The sequence below is a fragment of the Pinus tabuliformis genome, chromosome 8 (assembly GCF_031772625.1).
Source record: "Pinus tabuliformis cultivar Carrire ecotype Pingquan chromosome 8, CPIR1, whole genome shotgun sequence".
NCBI lineage: Eukaryota > Viridiplantae > Streptophyta > Pinopsida > Pinales > Pinaceae > Pinus > Pinus tabuliformis.
The window spans coordinates 1,499,448,418-1,499,468,921 of record NC_142294.1 but is presented as its reverse complement, the minus strand read 5'-3'; the positions used below and the strand labels follow the sequence as shown (position 1 = coordinate 1,499,468,921).

The 20,504-nt window shown below is 38.4% G+C and overlaps 1 protein-coding gene across 3 annotated transcripts in view; it reads right to left on the bottom strand.

The window, feature by feature from the left end:
- The window catches only part of LOC149241521 (choline monooxygenase, putative (CMO-like)), a 301,653-nt gene that overhangs the window by 245,864 nt on the left and 35,285 nt on the right, over nt 1-20,504 (bottom strand). For all 3 annotated transcript variants that reach the window (XM_089374000.1, XM_089373999.1, XM_089373998.1), the window contains exon 2: nt 9,059-9,104. In XM_089374000.1, coding sequence (XP_089230126.1) covers nt 9,059-9,104 — 46 coding nt within the window. The remainder of the gene's footprint in view (nt 1-9,058; nt 9,105-20,504) is intronic.

Genomic DNA, 20,504 nt, shown 5'->3' with positions numbered 1-20,504 from the left:
GAAATTCCAACCAATGTTGCAAACATCACGATCGAGATTAAATCGGCGAGGCAAAAAAAAAAAAAAAATCGGCAAATACAAAAATATTCATTTTTTTCCAATTTTCTTAATATCTAAAGCACCTACAACATAAAATAAATGCATTGACACATAAATATGATAAAAGAACTAATATATAAGATGTGTAATATCATTTCTAGTGCCACATCACACATAACAATGAATCAGGTCCTAAATAGTAAGTCCTGAGTCCCAACTCAGCCTCAAAATATCAACAAAAAATATAATAATGCATCTCATATCATGAGCCATAATGTCATATACAATGAAATGAACCAAATAACTAATACTACTTATTTCCTCTGCCCCTCTTGCGAGAAAATGCAATAGCTTTCCCTCTAGTTGTAGATGGCGGTGGAGTTGGTAGTGGACTCTGTTGTGCTCTAGAAGCTGAAGAACTAGGAGCTACAGGAGGTAGACAATGTGCTCTACTGGTGATAGGGGTAGCCTAGGTAGGTGGTGTCACCTCCTCCTCCTGCTGCTCCTGCTCCTCCTCCTCCTCCTCTACCCCCTCCACTACCTCCTGCTCTAACCAATCAGTGGCCGACTCCATGAGAGGCCTCTCGGCCTCAACCCTCCATGCAGCAGTGGTGTCAATCCCATCCAATGAGATGGCCTCCACATCAAGTGTCCTCTTAAGTTGCCTCACCCACAATCGAAGAATGTAGTAGAAGTAGACCATGCCATTAAGTCGTTGGGACTCCAACCTGTACAACGGTCATAAATTTATTAAATTATAAATAATAAAATAATAATTATAAAAAATATATATTATTTAATGAATTCAAAAAATTAATTGGAAATTTGGAATATTTTAAGTTTTAACCTATTGCACTTTTTGGTGTGTATTTTTTCAAATACACTCTAGTTGTGTTCACATCCTGAGGAGCTACATGTTTGGCTAAGCACTCGAATGGCAAGTCTTTACAGATTGGGTACTCTACCACCGTAGCTTCTCCACCATGCATCTACAACAAATAAGATAAACATAAGAAAAAAATGAAATTTGAAAGTTGAAGCAAAGTATGAAGTTATGAACTTTAAGAGACAATGAAATTTGAAACAAACTAAAACATACCTAGCATTTTAGTCTTCCTATCAACCACATCCATGTCAAAGTTAAATGTGCCACCTGCCATCCTATATATCTCCATTTCCTTGGAGATTTCTGCACGTTCTACTGGAGATGGCACCATCCTCTGAACACAAGTGAAGAATCCATCCATGACCTCAACATCAAATAAGAAACCACGGGAGTAAGCAAACGTGGGGTTCAGGTAGATCCCTGCAAAAAGAATGGGACAATGGAGTGTATTGTTCCATCGTTCATCAATCACTTCCCATAGGAGGTGTTGTTTCTCAAACCCCTCATCCCCCTTATCATCATAGTAGGCCCGAATAGATTCTTTGGCCCTATCCATGGCCTCATACAAGTAACCCATTTAGGCTTGTCTCCATCAATTAATCGAAGAACCTTTACCAAAGGTTCAATAATGCTGCACAACTCTTGCACTCCCGCCCAGAAGCTTTCCTGGTATGAAACTAATTTGCATATGGCCTTTCCCTCTGGTTTGTGGCTAAATGCCAAAGCACGCCACTCATCTAAAAGAAACATTCTCTTCACATTCCATATAGAATTCAAGATGGATTGAAGAGATATGAAACTAGTGGCAAACCGTGTAATGGTAGAGCGCACCATCTCCTTGTTGTTGGTGAATGTTCTCATCAAATGAAGCACAGGTGCATGATTATATATAAATTTTGTAATGCTTTTTGATGAGTCAACAATATCCTTGACAAAAGGAATTTTTCCTATGTCATCCAACATCAAATCAATGCAGTTTGCAGCACAAGCTGTCCAAAATAAGGTAGGATGCCTCTCCATAAGCATGTTGCCAGTAGCAACATAATTTGCAGCATTGTCCGTTATGACTTGGACAACATGCTCTGGACCCACCTCCAGAATGAACACATCCAGCAAATCACATAATAACCGTGCATCTTTGATATGTGCAGATGCATCAACAAATTTCATAAATATTGTCCCCTTGGGAGGGAACAATTAATCAAGAAGTTTATAAGACTTCTACCCTTTTGATTGGTCCAACCATCTAACATCACAGTGCATCCTCTGTGTGTGCCCATGATGCCCTAAAATCCCCCAATCCCTTGGTGTAGTCAACCTTTTCATTTTGAAGAATGCGTCCTCTAAAGTCATCATAAGAAGGGAGATTGTACCCTGGGCCAACAATTGCAATAACATCAACCGCGGGCTAAAAAAAATGGATTGTTCCTTGCAACGCTGAAAGGAATATCACTCCAAAGAAGAAACTTACCCAACAACTTGTCATATTCTTCTTTCTCCCTTTTTTTAATAATTGAAAAGATAGATGGTTGTGAACCAGGTGTGGTTCTAGGAACAAAATAGATGAGGCGGCTACAAGGTTGGCTGTAGATACTGATGCTAAAGTAGAACCAGTACCACTCTCATGTTCACCACCTAACACTCTACTCCCCACTAGTTGACTCTTTAGAGCTGGCTTGGACAATTTGGTTTGCTTTATTTCTTCCAATGATCTGAGGGCTCTTCGGATGACTTCTGAATTTGTATTTGTGCAAGGCCTTACCTCCTGTCCAGGGATTTGTGCAAGGTGATACTTCAATCTGTATACCCCCCTGTCATAGGATGCCCACATAACTTGCAAGTCAAATTTGATCTGTCAAACCCTCCATTAGGTTCACCAAATTCCCACAGAGGGTCTAATTTCATTGGCAAGTTTTTAACTTTGTTGAACTCTTGAGTTTTAATGTAAGATGAAGTTTGAAGTTTGAAGTTGAACCTAGGGAAGAATTGCAAGTTAAAAAAATAAAATTAAAATTTACAACCAAACACATTGAATTTTTGACCAAAAAAAAAACCCTCAACTATATACAAAAATAATGGAAAAAATACACATTCAAACCCAAGCAAAAATTATAGAAAAAACTAGGGCACAAAAAGAAATTAAACTTATAAATCTAACAACCAAGTTTTTGCATTTTTGACCATAATAAACCCTCTCCACTATATGCAACAAAAATGAAAAAAAACAATCAAATCCACTCAAAAATCATTGAAAATAAATGGGTTATAGAAACCCAAGGAAAAACAAGAAAGAGCCAAATTTGATGCCCATACCTAGAAACCAAGCTTTGCTGAAGAAACTTGGTCCAAACTTGAATTTTTCTTGCTTGGGATGGCTAAATTCCTTCACTTTTTTCCTCTCTTGCCCTTGTAGATGCCTTCTTCTCTTTCTCAACTCTCCCTCTTGCCCTCTGTTTGAAAAAAATGACAAAAAAGAAACTCAAAATCGCACTTTAAAACTCGTTGTTTCCGCCCGTCAAGATCATTACAGCTCAGATCGTGATTTTTTGAAAATAAAAAAAATCGGCGATTAAATCAGCGGGGCGAAAAAATCGTGATGTTCGCAACACTGATTCCGACAAAGGAGTTGATGGCTTCACAGTAGTCATATCGGGTGATCATCAAATAACCATGGGGAATTACACATTGACGGTTGACTTCTTTGTGGTGGATGTACCAGATACCAATGTGGTACTCAGAGTTCAACAACTTTATTCCATTGGGAGATACACTACTGATCAGAGGAGGATGGAGATGGAGTTCATGGATCATGATGGTAAAAGGTAGTCTTGAGGGCATTAGTATCCACCCAAGATAGCGTCATCTCACAACATGGAGGCAATATTGCGGCGTGGAGACATAGAGTGGGCAATTGAGTGCTACATTTCTGACAGGAAGCCGCCATATTAACCTCAACAGCATCCCAATGATATACCGGTATTACTTCATAAACATCAAAAAGTTTTTGATGATATTCCTCCATGTAGACCACCAGATACAGGTTTTGAGCATGTTATAGAGTTAGAGGAGAGGGTTCAAGCAGTCATAACCAGCCCTTACCGCCGCCGGAAAGTTTACAAGGAGTTGTTAAGGTTGGGTCACATTCATCCCAGTTCTAGTCTTTTTGCTTCTTCAATGGTGTTGGCCAAGAAGAAAGATGGCACCTTGAGGATGTGTATCGATTACCAGGAACTTAATAAGAAAACAATAAAAAACCGGTATACAATTCCAAGGATTGATGAGCTGATGGATGAATTGAGGGGAGCCAAACACTTCTTGAAGATAGGTCTTCACTCTAACTACCATCAGATTAGAGTTCGGGAACAAGATATCTCATAGACAGTGTTCCAATGCCATTACAGGCACAATGAGTTTTTGGTTATGCCATTTGGGTTAATCAACGCCCCCACTACATTTTAGTCCCGCATGAACCACGTGTTCAAAAAACAATTGCAGAAGTATTTCTTAGTTTTCATTGATGATATACTCATTTACAGGATGACTTGGGAGGATCATCTCAGGCACTTGGACGAGGTGTTGGGAATGTTGAAAACTAGGCAACTATGGTCGAAATTTCATCAATAAAATAATGGAGAAAAGTCACATTTTGACCCTTGACCAAGTTGGCCCCAAGGTGGAAATGACCCCTCCTCAACCACATATAAATAGACTTATCGTTGGAGGTCATTTGGCATCATCACACATCACACAACTTGATTTTAAATTCGCAAGAGTTCACACGTGCGAAGGAGCAAGGAGTCATCTTTGTTTTTCATTGACCAGCAGTTTCTCTCTCCCTTGACTTGCATTGACCTCAGAACTTTGACTCTGTTTTGAACGAGTTGTTTCGACTATTTTGGGAGGCCAAATATTCCTAGAATATTCTCTCTGATTGACCAAACTTTTCTAGGCACATTTTCTGAGGTTGACTACAGGGCTTGACTAAGGTTTGACCACAGGTTTGACAATGGCATTTGACTGAGGATTGCATAACTGTTTTGACCGAGTTTTGATTGTTGAAGGAGACCAAAATTACAGATTGACTTTGACTTGGGTTGACCAAAGTTCTGTCCTCATTTCTAGCTCATTGACTTGCATTGACCGTAGTGTTTGACTATTATAGGTGACAGAGTTGCAGGGACTACCACAGGCCAAAATTCGGCCTTTGTTGCAAACTGTAATATTTGACCCATGTTGACTTTTCTCTCTCTCATTGGATTGGTTGACTTGGCAAAGTCAAAGTTTGACTTTAACTGGTTTATGGATGCACTATTCGACTATGTATCTCATGTTGAACATTGATTGACTAATAAGAAGAATTAGAATTGATTTTTGGGTTTTCCCCCTTACGGTGTTTTGCCCTGGTCTCTGGCCTAAATCTTTGTGTCTCATTGTGCTTGGCTATCTTCCATTGTGCATTACTATTAAATGTTCTATCTATAATTGCTTAACTATTACTAGGGCGATTGAAATTGGATGAAATTGTTTTAAGTGATTATAACAGCATAGAACTCTGTTAAAATTAACATGGTATCAGAGTTGAGGTGAAGATTAACCTTTGGAGACCAAAGAACAACCCTTTGAGATTTTTAACATGGTAACAGAGTTGAGGTGAAGATTAGCCTTTGGAGACCAGAGAACACCCCTTTGAGACACTCTTCTTGCTGATTGGTGATCAACTTTTTTGGACAAGATTACTACCTCCTACTTCAAGATTGAAGAGAAATTGAATGATGCCTCCAATTTTGCAGCATGGAGGACTAGATTGGATCTTACCCTTGAAGAGAATCATGTGATAGAATATGTGTAGGGTCAAGTCATTGAACCTCTTGAGAATGCCAATGCCAGTGTCAAATCCAAGAACAAGAAGGATGAGATCAAGGCCAAGAAGAACATCATTGATTCTCTCTGGGATCATATCATCACTTATGTGTTCAAGCTCAAGAAGTCAAAGGAGATGTATGACAAATTGATTGGGATGTATGAGGTCAACTATCTCAGCCAAGTCATTTCCTTGAAGAGTCAACTTCATGACATCAAGATGTCTAAATCTGAATCTATAACAGCCTACTTCCTGAGAATCTCTCAAATAAGAGATCAGCTTCTTTCCATTGGAAAAGTCATACCTAATAGAGAGCTTGTGCAGATGACCCTCATTGTCAGCTTCTTTCCGTTTTTGTAGGCTTTTGTTAGCAACGTTCCAGAGATACCCATTGCAAGACCAAATTGGCATCACCACCTTTGGCTGGCTCTTCATGATCAATTTCAGAAGTATGTGACTGCTGCAAATGCTGATATCTTCATGATGTGATACAAGTCTTTTGTCTAATGGTTAATCCATACTTCTCAGCTCTTTTATCATAACAGGGCTATCCATATTGCTCCTTCATGTCTGCCTTAAGGAATGTTCACCAAATGCTGTAGTGAAGTTCCAATTTCTGTATAAACTTCATGAACAAAGGTCTCAAGTTTCAACTGCTTAGGAATATGTGGAGGCAGATTTTGACCGTCTTTGAAGGCTGATTTTCTGACCACTTCAGTTTTGTACCAAGGTTTGGTCTTCAACATTCCAAATAAGTACCCAACCAAAATGGTGGGTAAGAAGGTGTACAGGAAAACCGCTTTGATTCATGCCTCAGATATAGACTTGTAGTTGTTGAAGGTCCTCTGTCCCTGGAATCCTGTAAAGCTGCAATTGACAAAGTCAGGTATAGAATGGACAGGGGCTGAGAATGTTGCTAAAGTGGGAATAACCCACTTGGTGGGAAACCTGAGGTTAGATTAGGATATTTCACAGCTTTTCGGGTCATCTTCCAGGAATGCAAAAAACCTTGGCAGCAATGGATCTGGAAGGTTAAAGCCCCTCTTAAAGCAAAACTTTGAGCATGGCTTGCATTGGACAAGAAGCTGTAAACTTAGGATAGATTATGAAAAAGACATTCAGAAGATGCAAGCCTATGTTACCTCTGTTGGGAATGTGGGGTAGCATATCAGCATCTATCCAGAAGGTGTAATTTTTCTTTAGTGTTCTGGGAGTTGATAAAGGGACACACAAGATTAAAGGAACAGGAAGGGACTCATCCAGAGGAGAGGATGTTTTGGAGGATTGGTTCTCAGAATACAGGGACAGAGAAGAGGTGGTGACACTTCCTTTCATCTATACATGGTCAAGATGAATACAATGAAATGATAGTCTATTCAATTAGGAATTTAGATCCCCACTCATTGTCTTTTGCAAGTTCAATCATACCATGACATGAATGCCTTAAATAGCCAGAAATCAACATCCAAGGACAGTATCCCCACTATCTTTAGATTATTCCAGCTTTATAGGCTTCTTCGATGGAGCTTCTCTAGGTAACCCTACTCCTGGGGGAGAAAGAGAAGTAACTTTATTATTAGAGCACAAACTCTTCTAGAAGCTAGGGTTGGGGGTATGCATCAATATAAAGAAAAAAAATTCATGCATTAATTTGTCTCATGTCACTAGCTCTAGAGAGCAGCAGTAGAAGATGCAGGTATTCGGTGACTCTCAGCCGGTATGTAATTTGCTAGATGGGATTCGGGAAGGCACCAGTAAAGAATCTCTCTAAATGCCCTGGTCAACGAGCTCTCAGGCTTTCCAGGCTGTTGGACTCAATATCCTTCCAGCGCGTTTTCAGAGAACACAGCAGGGACAGTGACTGAATGGCCAAAGAAGCTAATCACCTTTCAGGGATCCAACTGGTTTTCTGGGGATGGAAGAACGGCTCACAAGGCTCCATGTCCTTGAGAACTTTTGAATGAAGTAGATAATTTTTGAATGGGCATAAGTTTCTTTTGTGATGCCATTGAGGCATCAAAAGTAATATATATACTAAGAGAATCATCAGATACTCTAGGACTGTTTAAATATTTTTTTTGAAAATGTTTTCAGGAGCAATTATGGATGTAACTTTCTATTACTCAATAAAAGTAACCGATCTTTTTAAGAGGGTAAAAGATATATGTGTGTGTGTCTGTGTGTGTGTCCATCCTACATTTACCCCACCTCAACTGGTTGTTGCCAGTGTTGCTGGCCATTTGCCTAGATCCATGTCTGCAGGTGCCCAGTTCAAATCTCCTTGGGTGGCCTACAAGTTTACTGGGGATGCCATCTATGAAAGTAGGGAAGCATCCCTTGGGTACCCCACAAGGTTTTAGTCAGGAATATATATATTTATATATCCCACGTTTCCCTATTTCCTATAATTTTGTTGTTTCCAATCTGCATAACTGTTGGAGAAACTTTTACCCCAACCCTTTTTTATCCAACATAGCTTTGTATGTTAATCATCGTAACCTAGGATGTAACAGAAAAAGAACCAAAAATCATGAATTACAAGATGCATTTAACAAAAGACCCACAGAGGCCATTTATATAATATATTCAATTTTCCTAAAAATGCCAATCAATAAAACATGCACAGTGAGTTATATCTAACCCTACATGTAAATGATAATCTAAATTGAGCAAGCTCTTTTCATTACTAATAGGCATAATTGCTTCAGACCTAACATCACGGAATATTTACTACCCATCATTCAATTATCCACCTGACCTAAGCAAACTAAATTTCTAATGCCATATAGAGTAGCACATATTACATACATCACAAAACAAAAATTGGTTTGCTATATGCAAGCAATTAACAATGCCTTTAATAATGATACTATCCGATATGGTTAGCAGGAAAACGTTCCCCACATGTAAAGTCATATAAATGACATTTATCACTTTTGAACATCCTTGTTGATATGCAAGGGAGCTATCCAGTTGCATAGCCACATATTAATCTGATTTTCTTTGTCAGAAACACAAAATTTGGCAAATACTCACTTAATTGGTGAAACATAATCTAGTCACTAAGGAATCAAGATGTAAGAGAACATAAAGGAAGATGACTTTGCAATTGTTAAAAAAAATCTGAATTAAGAATCGATGCATTAAGATGCCGTATGAAGCTGACAGACAAATCATTAAGAAAGGAAAACATCAAGTTTAGAATCCTTTAAATGTATGTGCATTAAGTTGCATAGCAATGGCAATAAATATAGCAAATATAAGAAATTCACCTGCCAGTGAAAAAATCATGAGGATTCTCAACTTGTCCAAGAAATCCTGAGCTGACACCATAGCAAGAGTATAAGAGTCGTTTAGAAGCACAACTCTATAAGATTTTCCAACCTTAGTTTCCTTTTGAAGCCCTAGCTCAATTCCATATTCTTTTACCCAGTATATAATTAAGGACAATTCAGTTTTAATTCCAAATAGGACTCTTCATCTACCTACCAAAATATGAAAGATTAACTTTAGCAGCAAAACACCTAGTCCTAACAAAGTTTTGAAATTCCTAACATTCCAAACAAATACAACTAACATGGCATAAGCATGTAAGTTGCATTCATTTCAAAATGCCAACCAATGTGAGCTTTAAAATATAGCCTGCCACTATTGTCAGTATTTCAAATGCTTTTTCATAAACATGACCAAATCTTTAGCTAAACCTACTTTACTAACGAATTTTAGGATAAGTAACACAAACTAGAGATCAGCCTTATTATGTAGACTAGTCTAACAAAAAAAGTAACACAGAGTAAAAGCCCAAGTTGCAGGGTTAGTGAACCCACCTCCTCAGTGCACAAAGCAAGCAATGGTTAGCAAATCCCTGCAACCTGTTCGGGATCATGTATGCACCCCAAAGAACAGCAGAGTAACTCTTACCACAAAATCTTGCAGGCTTAGTGCAAAACCTCACTAAGCAACCTAGGCCTTAGGACAACAAGAGATCAGCCACCACTATCACCTCAGTGGCTTCTCTCTAGCTGTTTAGTGGTGGATATTACCCCCACACCTACAAAAGATTACCAACAAGATATTCAACTAAGGAGGGCTCAATGGTGATACAAAGTCTAATGATTGAAGGAAAATGTATTGGCCAAGCCTTGAAAGGTTGAGATAAAAGTTGCCTAGAGTTGAACTGCACTTTTCTAAGACCTTTATAATTTAGAACACAGCCGCGATAAGTTATTGTTTTTATGATATGCAGATTTAGGGCATACAATGGCATATAGCAACTTGATAAGATATCCTATGAGTGATAATATCAACAAAAGGGCGAAGGCTATGAAGGAGGCAAACTAGGATTAAGTAATGCACCCCAAAGAACAGCAGAGTAACTGTTACCACAAAATCTTGCAGGCTTAGTGCAAAACCTCACTAAGCAACCTAGTCTTAGGACAACAAGAGATCAGCCACCACTATCACCTCAAGTGGCTTCTCTCTAGCTGTTTAGTGGTGGATATTATCCCCACACCTACAAAAGATTACCAACAAGATATTCAACTAAGGAGGGCTCAATGGTGATACAAAGTCTAATGATTTAAGGAAAATATATTGGCCAAGCCTTGAAAGGTTGAGATAAAAGTTGCCTAGAGTTGAACTGCACTTTTCTAAGACCTTTATAATTTAGAACACAGCCGCAGTAAGTTAGTTTTTTTATGATATGCAGATTTAGGGCATACAATGGCATATAGCAACTTGATAAGATATCCTATGAGTGATAATATCAACAAAGGGGCGAAGGCTATGAAGGAGGCAAACTAGGATTAAGTAAACAATGGTTTTAATTGGCTAAAAGTGAACATGACAGCAATTAAAATCAAGACGTCAGTCCTAATTTTGGGGTGGAAGCATGCAATTAGTGCTAGATTGTGCATCTTATATTTATTAAATGCAATCCCTTTCAATAGGGAAATAACAAAAGGGTCAATAAATTGCTATTAAATGCAGATTTAAGATAACCCTAACCCTATTTACCATAAATTTAAGTGAAAAGGGAGAAATTAAAATGGAAGCCACAAGCTAGTCTAGTGCCTTCGCTCAATTGAGCAATGGAGTCAACGATAGCGAGGTCAATGATAGAGGAACCTAGATGAGGTGGGTGGAGGACCAGGAAGCCTTTCTTAGAAACCCTAGCAACTTTCTCTATGTGGAAATTTAAGATCAAAGGAGGCATACACAAAGTTCCTCTGATGGATTCTTGAAAGACTATTTTTGCAAAGCATAAAGAAACAAGATTTCATAAAAGATATTGCACTTTTTAATATGGCACATAAAAATACTAATTTCAGAAATTTGCATGCAATAGACACCATTCAATAAAGAATCAGTTCATCAATCCAAGACAAGTCTCCTCATGCAAAAATATCCCTCCCAAGACAATTCGCTCCACCAAGATCATATTGTGTCCAACAGAAAAGAACAAGAGAGCTAGTGTGCACTTTATAAGAGAGTGAGAGAAGTGTTGTGAAGTGTGATGATTCAAAATGAGATTGACTCCCCTCGTATAAATAGACACTGTTTGATATAAGTTGTTTGTTCAGAGCCTAGATGAGGATGATTTTCATTGAGATGACTTGGGAGGGCTTGTGCATTCTCCTTGGATCCCAACGCTTGCCTTACATGATACCATGTCACCCCCACAAGCACTAGTAGGATGACATAGGCCTCTCTATGGATGATGTCATGGTTGAGGGGCACTTTTTGGAGATGTACCCATCCATTTTGAGGATTTCTTAGAGTGAAGGGCGCTCATGGACCTATTCATCACTTGCTTGATGGATCTTGATCATTTTTAGAGGATGATTTCATGGTGAAGACATTTTTTTCCCAAGTGTGTGAGTTGTTTTTGACATTTTGCTCGGTTTTAGAGCTATTTTAAGATTGGCTTGTGACCTTTTGACTTTGTTGAACACTCAAGTGAACTTTTTCGAGGTTTTGCTTGTAAAATATAGAAATGAGAATTGGTTGCCCTCATATAAATAGAGGGAGGTCTCATTTCATTTGGATCATCATTCATTCATCACATTTCCCTCTCCATGGAAGTGTGTATTATCTCCTTGTCTCTTCTATTGGATCGCAATGTGACTTCTATGGTGTGAATTGCTCTTGGAGGTGAATCTTTTGATTGAAGTTGGTTTCCTAAGATTGATTGAAGAGATTCTTGTGGAAATTTTGTAAGTTCGTTTCATATATTCTATATTTTGCATGTTATATTGTATAAATTAGGGTTTTCTACATGCGCCATGGTTAAAATTCCTAAATTTATCTAGAAAACTTGCTCCTTTATAATATGGAAAAGTGTTTTCCTTGAATCCTTTAAGAGGACTCTGAGTTGTGCATCTCTTAAATTTAAAATCTTCCTAAAAAGGAAGTCGCTAAGGTTTGTAAGTAGATGCCCTTGCCATCTCATCCTCTTCAACAAGGTCACCCTCATTAAATTTGCCTTAGATGACTCCATTGCCCATTTAGATCAAGGTACTAATCTAGGTGGTGGTGAATAAACCTTTTATTTTTACTAATCCCTCTCTTCTATCTTAAACTCTAGATATCTAGGGTTAGGGTTTCTATGAAATATTGCTATAAAGGTAATTTTATTTGATGTGACATAGCTCTTTGAGTAGGTATTACATTACAGAATTGTGTAAAAAGCAAAATCAATCCTTTATTGCATGCTTAAACCTTATTACTAGGGATGACATCATCATTATACTGCTGCTCTATGCATGTTTCAACCATAAAAAATCATTTTCAAACCCTAAAATTTGCATATCTAATTGATCATCTTAGTCGTTTGTTGATTAATTACTATAAGAATACTTCTTATGGTTGTTATATGACATTGCATGCCTTATGGTTGAAAATCAATGAAACCCTAACTTATAACAACCCTATAATTTGTTGAAGTGGTCTAGGGACAAAGTGTTTGTTCTTTAGTAAAGATTATCTAAGCCCTCCAGGCTCTGCCAATACCCTATCCCAATCATTAGCCCTCATCAATCACCTTGAATCCTTCTTATTAAAAATTCTTCAAGTGATCATTGTAGGGAAGCCTCCCTTGTGGTTCAAATACCACTAAATAGCTAGAGAAAGGTTGTTGAGGTGACAATGGTAGCCCATCTCTTGTGGCCACAAGGTTTGGACCTGCCTAGTGAGGCTTTGCACTAGGCCTTCAAAATTTTGCTATAAAAGGTACTCGAGAAGGTTGTTCATTTCCATAATAGTAGCCCTTCCTCTCACTTTAAGCCAACTATCCTCCAACACAAGGGGAGTATCCCTAAGATAGGGTTCCTAGTGCTTATGCAATTTATGCTCAAGCTGAAATGAAGAAATATCTTGAGCAAAACAAAGATTGCAGTATAGGTTTTTTATAAGTTGATCATTGGACCAAGACTAATGTCAATCCATTAGGCAAGCGGAAGCAAGAACAAACTATGAAGGGAAGCAACTATTAGCTTCTTTCAAATGAGATTAATAGTAAGTCTTCAACAATATTAAATCCAAACACGTGCCACAAAAGAGAATCTTTACTTTCATTTTGTAATACCCCAATTTTGAATCCCATATTAGTATTTGTGTAGCATATGATTAATGGCTAAGAGTCGACCAATGTAAAATTTACATTGAAAAATAATATTAATAAAAGTGCATCACTTGCTATAGAATGAGAAGGACAAAACAATGGGAGCCTCTGACTCCACAAAAAGGGAAAGAAAGGGGACTTATGGGGCTAAAGGGGACTAAAAAAAGATAATACTATTTTATTGATAAGCCTAAGTCCTTAACCTTGCTTAATTAGTATTTCTTGATCCTTGGGATTGGTTATAAGATAGGCTAAACATGTACTTTCCATGAAGACATGTGCTTTCTCACTCCCATGCAACTTTACCCTAAGCCTTTTTCAACCATGCAAGGAGAAAAAGAGTTTGAATTCTTTTTGCAGTATAGTTCAAATTACACAATAGCTCAAATTATCAAGGAATTCAGAGGACCAAACAATTTAAGTGACCATTCTATTCGAACCACCATTCTAGTTCAAAGCATCATCATGTTCGAATTATCGCTCAATGGTAGAATTCAAACTATCAATCATTCAGAAAGTTTGAGTTGGCATTTGATTGCGAAATTTGGGAGAGTTCAACATATCATTCTATTGGGGAAACTTTGGAGAGTTACTCCCGGTTACTGCCCAAATTAGTGGTCCCATCAGGGTCTTCATGAGATGCTAAGGTGGCAACACACAAGACAAGTGCATGTTATCACATCAACACAAATTCCCACTCTCTAATCCTCACTCCTATTTAAAGGCTATGGGGAGATTCCCTACAAAGATGCTTCACCACAAAAATTAAAAGATCAGTGCCTAATAATGGAGTCTAGGGTGAAGATAGGAGTTAATTATTGTTTATTACTAATCTAAAAATGAAATAAGATGGCAAAAAAAATGCAAACCAGCAAGCAAAAAAGACACTCAAAATACAAGAAATAAGTCTTAGAATAGCACAAAGTTGAGTGTTATAGCCCTTACCAATTGGAAGATGAATACCTTGCTATAAATTGTTAGAGAATCTAGGGCAAAGTGGTGTTGATGATCTCTGAGACTTGATAAGAATTTGTGAGGTCTTTTTACTTAGTTAGCTTATACTTCTTCTTCTTATTATTAGTGCATATGTGTGCGCTTCATCAAACTGCTACCAAAAACAAAATAACAAGAACACAGAATTTGGCTTTCTGCCAGGGACAAACCCTCTCCACTCTTGAGAGGGAAACCCTTTGTAAGTTTTATCTTATTGAAGCTTCTTATTTGAAAAACTGCCAAACCCTAGACCCTTGACTAAGATCTCCTCCAAGCATAAGTCAAATCCTTCCTCTTACTTCACTATCACTTCCAGCACATCTTACGGCACTTCTTTCGACACTTTGTCTTCCAGCACTTTGTCCTCTAGGTTAGGAAACCCTAGAATATTAGGTCTTCTCTTCTTTGCTATAAAGAGATCCTTTTTCACCTTTCTTTAGATACCTTATGGACTTTAATGCACAATTGAATGAGACCGTTTACGCTATTGTTGAATCCGCAAAAATTACCTTGTTGAAGTATTCACATGTGCTAATAGAAACCCTAGAATATCCCTCCTTTCTTCGCTTTCCTTTTCTTCCTTCTTTGCTAGATGAGGAGGCCTAACAACCCTTGTATATTAGCCCAAAACAGAGAGATGGTTCCTGTTGCACTTGACCGCAGACAGACCTCTTTTTCCCTCACACGTGTGGCTGTTGATGCCCTAGAGAATAGCCTTGTACCTTCATTGTCCTTCCTTGTCTCTTCACTGCCCTAACAGACTTCTTATCCACCTTTACTCGGTTGTCCTCCAATGTTCTAGTCACCCTTCTCTTTGCGGATTTCAGAGCTTGTGTTATATGTCCAAATGAGGAGTGGACAGCCTCTATAAATAGAGGTTTCTCCCTCCTTTCTCAAGCCATCATGACTGCCCATTAGGCCGACTTGACTGTCTTTTAGGCCAACTTGACAGTTGCATTATATTTCACATTTATTCATCGTTTTCGCTGCTTGTAGACTTCATTGGTACTAGGAAAGGATTTGACCATGTTTGGAATTATTTCCTTGACCTTGTATGATGACTTGCATGATGTAACATGCCCTCAAAGGGTCTTTTCATAATTACATTTTGACTTTGAAAGAAACTCATTGACAAATAATACAAAAATAATTTCTCTTTTCTTGAATAAGTACAAATATCAAAATTACATTTATGAAGATCAAACCTAGTTACATTTTCTCCAACAATCCCTCTTAACTAGGGAGGTATTCATACAACATTACAAGGTGTTTGACAATTTTCAATATTGAAGAATTCACATAAGAGAAACCAGATTAGCAATCCATCTGTTATAGCATCATATTCATCAGCATTGTCATAGTGCAAGGCCTTGACTAACAACTCCATCTCTTTACGAGACCATGAGCTACAATGCTGGCGAGACCAATGATTTATAGACACCTTCATCATTGTCTCTCAAGGTACATACCCACCCGGGTGTTCTCGAGTATGACCTTCTAGGACTATTCTTATCTTGGGTTCCCAGCCCTCAAAGAATATCAGTCCTCTTGCCTACTCTTGTCTTGGATGCCCTACACATCCTCAAAGAGTATCAGATGCCAGATGATTACCTAATCCTCCCATTATTTCTTCCCAAGTGAAGACAAGAATGTTATGTCTATCTTGTGTCTACATTTCCATTCATGGCCTTCATCTAGACTGGTTGTTAGTCTTGCATGACCCATGACATGGAAAACACAATAGTCACTCCTTTGTAATCAGGGGTGATTCAAAACTCCCTCTTGATCAGGGACTTGTCAGAGCTCCCTCTTAACTGGGGACTCTTTCCTTCATCAGCAGCTTCTTCTTCGTGGGTCCTTTAGCTGCATGATCTCCTTCCTTTCTTGATGTCATGAAGTCTTCGATCGAACTTCTTCTCAGTAGGGCACCATCCATCCATCACTTTCCTTCTTGGTTAGTCATGTCATTGCTTCATGGAAAGTGACTATCAGGTTCTTCTAGTCATCTTGGCTACTCCTTTGTCATCTTGTCCATGCTTTGGAATGCTCTCCTCATGGATGCTCCATCATACTTGCTAGGTTATATGCTTTGACCTAGTAGCCCATCATGACTTCATCCTGATATTGCTTCAACATTGTTTTTCCTTTTGTTGGATGGCTTCTTCATCATGACATCTTCATAGAGTAGAATCAGTTATCTGCACCTTTTATATCTCCAAGGCCTTCATAGGTGTCAAGGGTCCTTTCTTCCTTCATCAGAGTTATCCTGCCTTATTTCGGGAGATATCTTTCAAGGCATTTTGTCAGATAGTGATTCTTGGTGATCATGGTGTTCTTCACATGTTTGATCTCTTTCTTCATTTTCTTCTTCTCAGATAGATCGATCAACCACCTAATGCTTCTTGTGGAAGCATTCCTTCATCCCTTGCTTTCTGGACTTGTCAGCATTTCTTCTTGCTTCTTAGTCAGCAATCTTATGCTCCTTATGTGAGCATGTTCTTTTGTTGACCTTCATTGCATCGTGGTACATGCCTTCGAGCATGTTCTTGGTGAAAGAGATCCTTTCATGCTTGATCATGTTATAGAACTATACCCATGACTCAATAATATACAAATGATGACATGACTTAAACTTTAATGCATGCATACCTCATCTTGATCCTCCTTGATCATTATTTGGTGTAGCCCTTCTTACTTCATCTTAGCTTGCCTGCATATCATCCCCTTTTCTCGAATCCCATGAGTGGGATTCCCAATGAGACATCTGCCTTGGTTCACAAACCTTCTCTTGAAGATTCCATCATAGGATCTTAAAGATCCTCGCCTTGCAAATGTTTCCTAGCTTTGATGATTTAGGTCTTCTAAGATTCTTGCCATGATCAAGTTTTCTTCCATCATATATGAGGTCCTATTCTAGGTATGCTCCTTCTACATGAATATCTTTGAGTTATATTTGTCATGCTCCTATATTCTAGAAGATATTTCTACTTATGCATTTTTGTTCTTCTCATAAATGCTACATCTACATGAGTGTCTAGAACTCCATGTACATCATGATGCTAGATTCTAGAGGGTAATTCTAGCCATGCAATTTAATTTATAGGTAATTCAAAACTTTGAAAGAAGTCTAGAAGGAAAGAGTCTGACCTAGTCATAGTGGAGATCCAGAGGATCTTCCTTCTTTTGCTTCTTTCCTTCCTCTTCCACCTCTTGAGTTATATGAGCGTCTTCTCTCTTTATCTTCTTGTTGTTGTCCTTCTTAAGCTTGGGACAATTCCTTTTGTAGTGTCCATATTCTTAGCATCCAAAACATTGGATCTTGGACATGTCTTTGTTGTTTTTTATCTGTGGACCAAACTTGCCAAATTTACCCTTTCTTTTGGCCATGGTAGCAAATGCTTGTTCCTTTGATCCCACATCTTCTTTCGCCTTAAGTCTAGTCTCCTTTGTTCTGCATAGAGACCACATATCACTGAGAGTGGTTGCTTCCTTTTTGGCATAAATGCTTGATGTGAAGTTTCCCCACTCCTCAGGTAGAGCATTGAGTACAACAATTGTCATCTCTTTGTCAGACATGACTTCCCCAAGCTCTTGGAGTTGATCTCTCATCTCGGCGATTTTCATGAAGTAGGGAGCTATTCCTTCCTTTGTTGTCTTCATCTTGTATAATTCATTCCTCAGAGATAATACTTCTCCGGTGGTGGATACTACGAATAGCTCTACGATCTTATCATAAATTTCTTTTGATGTCTCAAACTTGGAGACATAGGGAATGAGAGAGTCCTTGATTGATTCTATCATAATCCTTTGAGCTCTTGTCTCATCCTTATTGTACTTGGCTAAGGCTTGAGTCTGTTCCTTAGCAAGGACAATGATGTTCCCCTTGACATATTCTAGGAGCTCATTCTCCTTGAGAAGTAGATCAGTCCTCTTCTTCCATGCAAGAAAGTTATTGGTGCCTACCAATTTATTGCTTTCCTTGCAAAAAGACATTGATGTATATTCAGAAGGGGACATGTACTTACTTGATAGATTTTGAGATTTGATGGATTTGCTTCCTCCTTGAAAGCTTGATGGCTTGTCTTCCCTGGATCTTGATGTCCTTCAAGTTGTCTTCTCCAAGTGGACTTACTTGGTGATGAGGTGTGCTTGAGGAATTGCAATTTGATGTAGATTTACTTCTTCTTTTATATAAGGCTCTCCTTCTAGCTTTGTAGCCCTCCTTGATGAATGATGGATTGTAGACCCTTCTTGTCCTTGAAGTGGTTGAGAATTCTAGGCTTGATGCTTCAACTTTGTAGATGCTTGAGTGTTCTTGAGTTGCCCTTTCCTTGATGTGTCACCTTCGCTCTGATACCATGTTAGAGAATCTAGGGCAAAGTAGTGTTGATGATTCTCTGAGACTTGATAACAATTTGTGAAGTCTTTTTACTTTTCTTAGTTAGCTTATACTTCTTCTTCTTCTTATTAGTGCATATGTGTGTGCTTCATCAAACTGCTACCAAAAACAAAATAACAAGAACACAGAATTTGGCTCTCTGCCAGGGACAAACCCTCTCCACTCTTGAGAGGGAAACCCTTTATAAGTTTTTTTTATTGAAGCTCCTTATTTGAACAACTGCCAAACCCTAGACCCTTGACTAAGATCTCCTCCAAGCATGAGTCAAATCCTTCCTCTTTCTGCACTATCACTTCCGGCACATCTTCCGGCACTTCTTTCGGCACTTTGTCTTCCAACACTTTGTCCTCTAGGTTAGGAAACCCTAGAATATTAGGTCTTCTCTTCTTTGCTATAAAGAGATCCTTTTTCACCTTTCTTTGGATACCTTGTGGACCTTAATACACAACTGAATGAGACCGTTTATGTTGTTGCCCTTGACTGTTGTTGAATCCGCAAAAATTACCTTGCTGAAGTATTCACATGTGCTGACAAAAACCCTAGAATATCCCTCCTTTCTTCGCTTTCCTTTTCTTCCTTCTTTGCTGGATGAGGCGGCCTAACAGCCCTTATATATTAACCCAAAACAGAGAGATGGTTCCTACTGACTTGACCGCAGACAAACCTCTTTTTCCCTCGCACATGTCGTTGTTGATGTCTTGGAGAATAGCCCTGTACCTTCGTTTTCCTTCCTTGTCTCTTCGTTGCCCTAACAGACTTCTTATCCACCTTTACTCGGTTGTCCTCCAACGTTCCAGTGACCCTTTTCTTTGCGGACTTCAAAGCTTGTGTTATATGTCCAAATGAGGAGCGGACAACCTCTATAAATAGAGGTATATCCCTCCTTTCTCAAGCCGACATGATTGTCCATTAGGCTAACTTGACTGTCTTCTAGGCCGACTTGACAGCTGCATTATATTTCACATTTATTCATCGTTTTTGTTCTAAGTTGCACGAAACGGGGAAACGGGTACGAGTTTCCGAAACGGGAAGCGATACGAAACGCGACCTCCCCAAATTTTGGAAACGGGGAAACGCGAATATATATATATATAGAAAATATTTAAATATATATATATATATGTGTGTGTGTGTGTGTGCGCGCAATCATAAAGCATAAATGATACATTATAATTTATTACACTTAAACATTAAGATTTAATTTACATCACATTTACTCATGAATGATCACATAATGAAAATAAAAATATCGGAATATCCAAAAGCAACCTTTATTAGATATCCAAATCTCAAAATCAGCCTTTATTTATATTAATATATGAGGTTGCAAGTACAATAAAGACTATAAGGCTGCAAGAGAGAGATCCAAATCAGGATTTTCTGCATCCACATCCCATTCTTTAGAAGGACCACTGTTGTATTGGGAGTCTCCTCCTACATAATCGAACGACCTTAGTGCTCTTGATTAAATACACGTTTCATACCCTAGTACCCTACATGATCTTGATTATTGGGAGTTTCCCCTGCATAGAGGGCTTGGTTATCTTGATTAAATACAAGTTCCATACCCTAGTACATGATAAAATCCAATGGAAACATTGCAATCCCCCCAATCCTGAAATCCTGAAAAACAAATAAGTCTGCTGGACTTTGAGTGAGATCTAAAATTCTACTTTCTCCATATGAAATCCAATGAGGGGGAAAC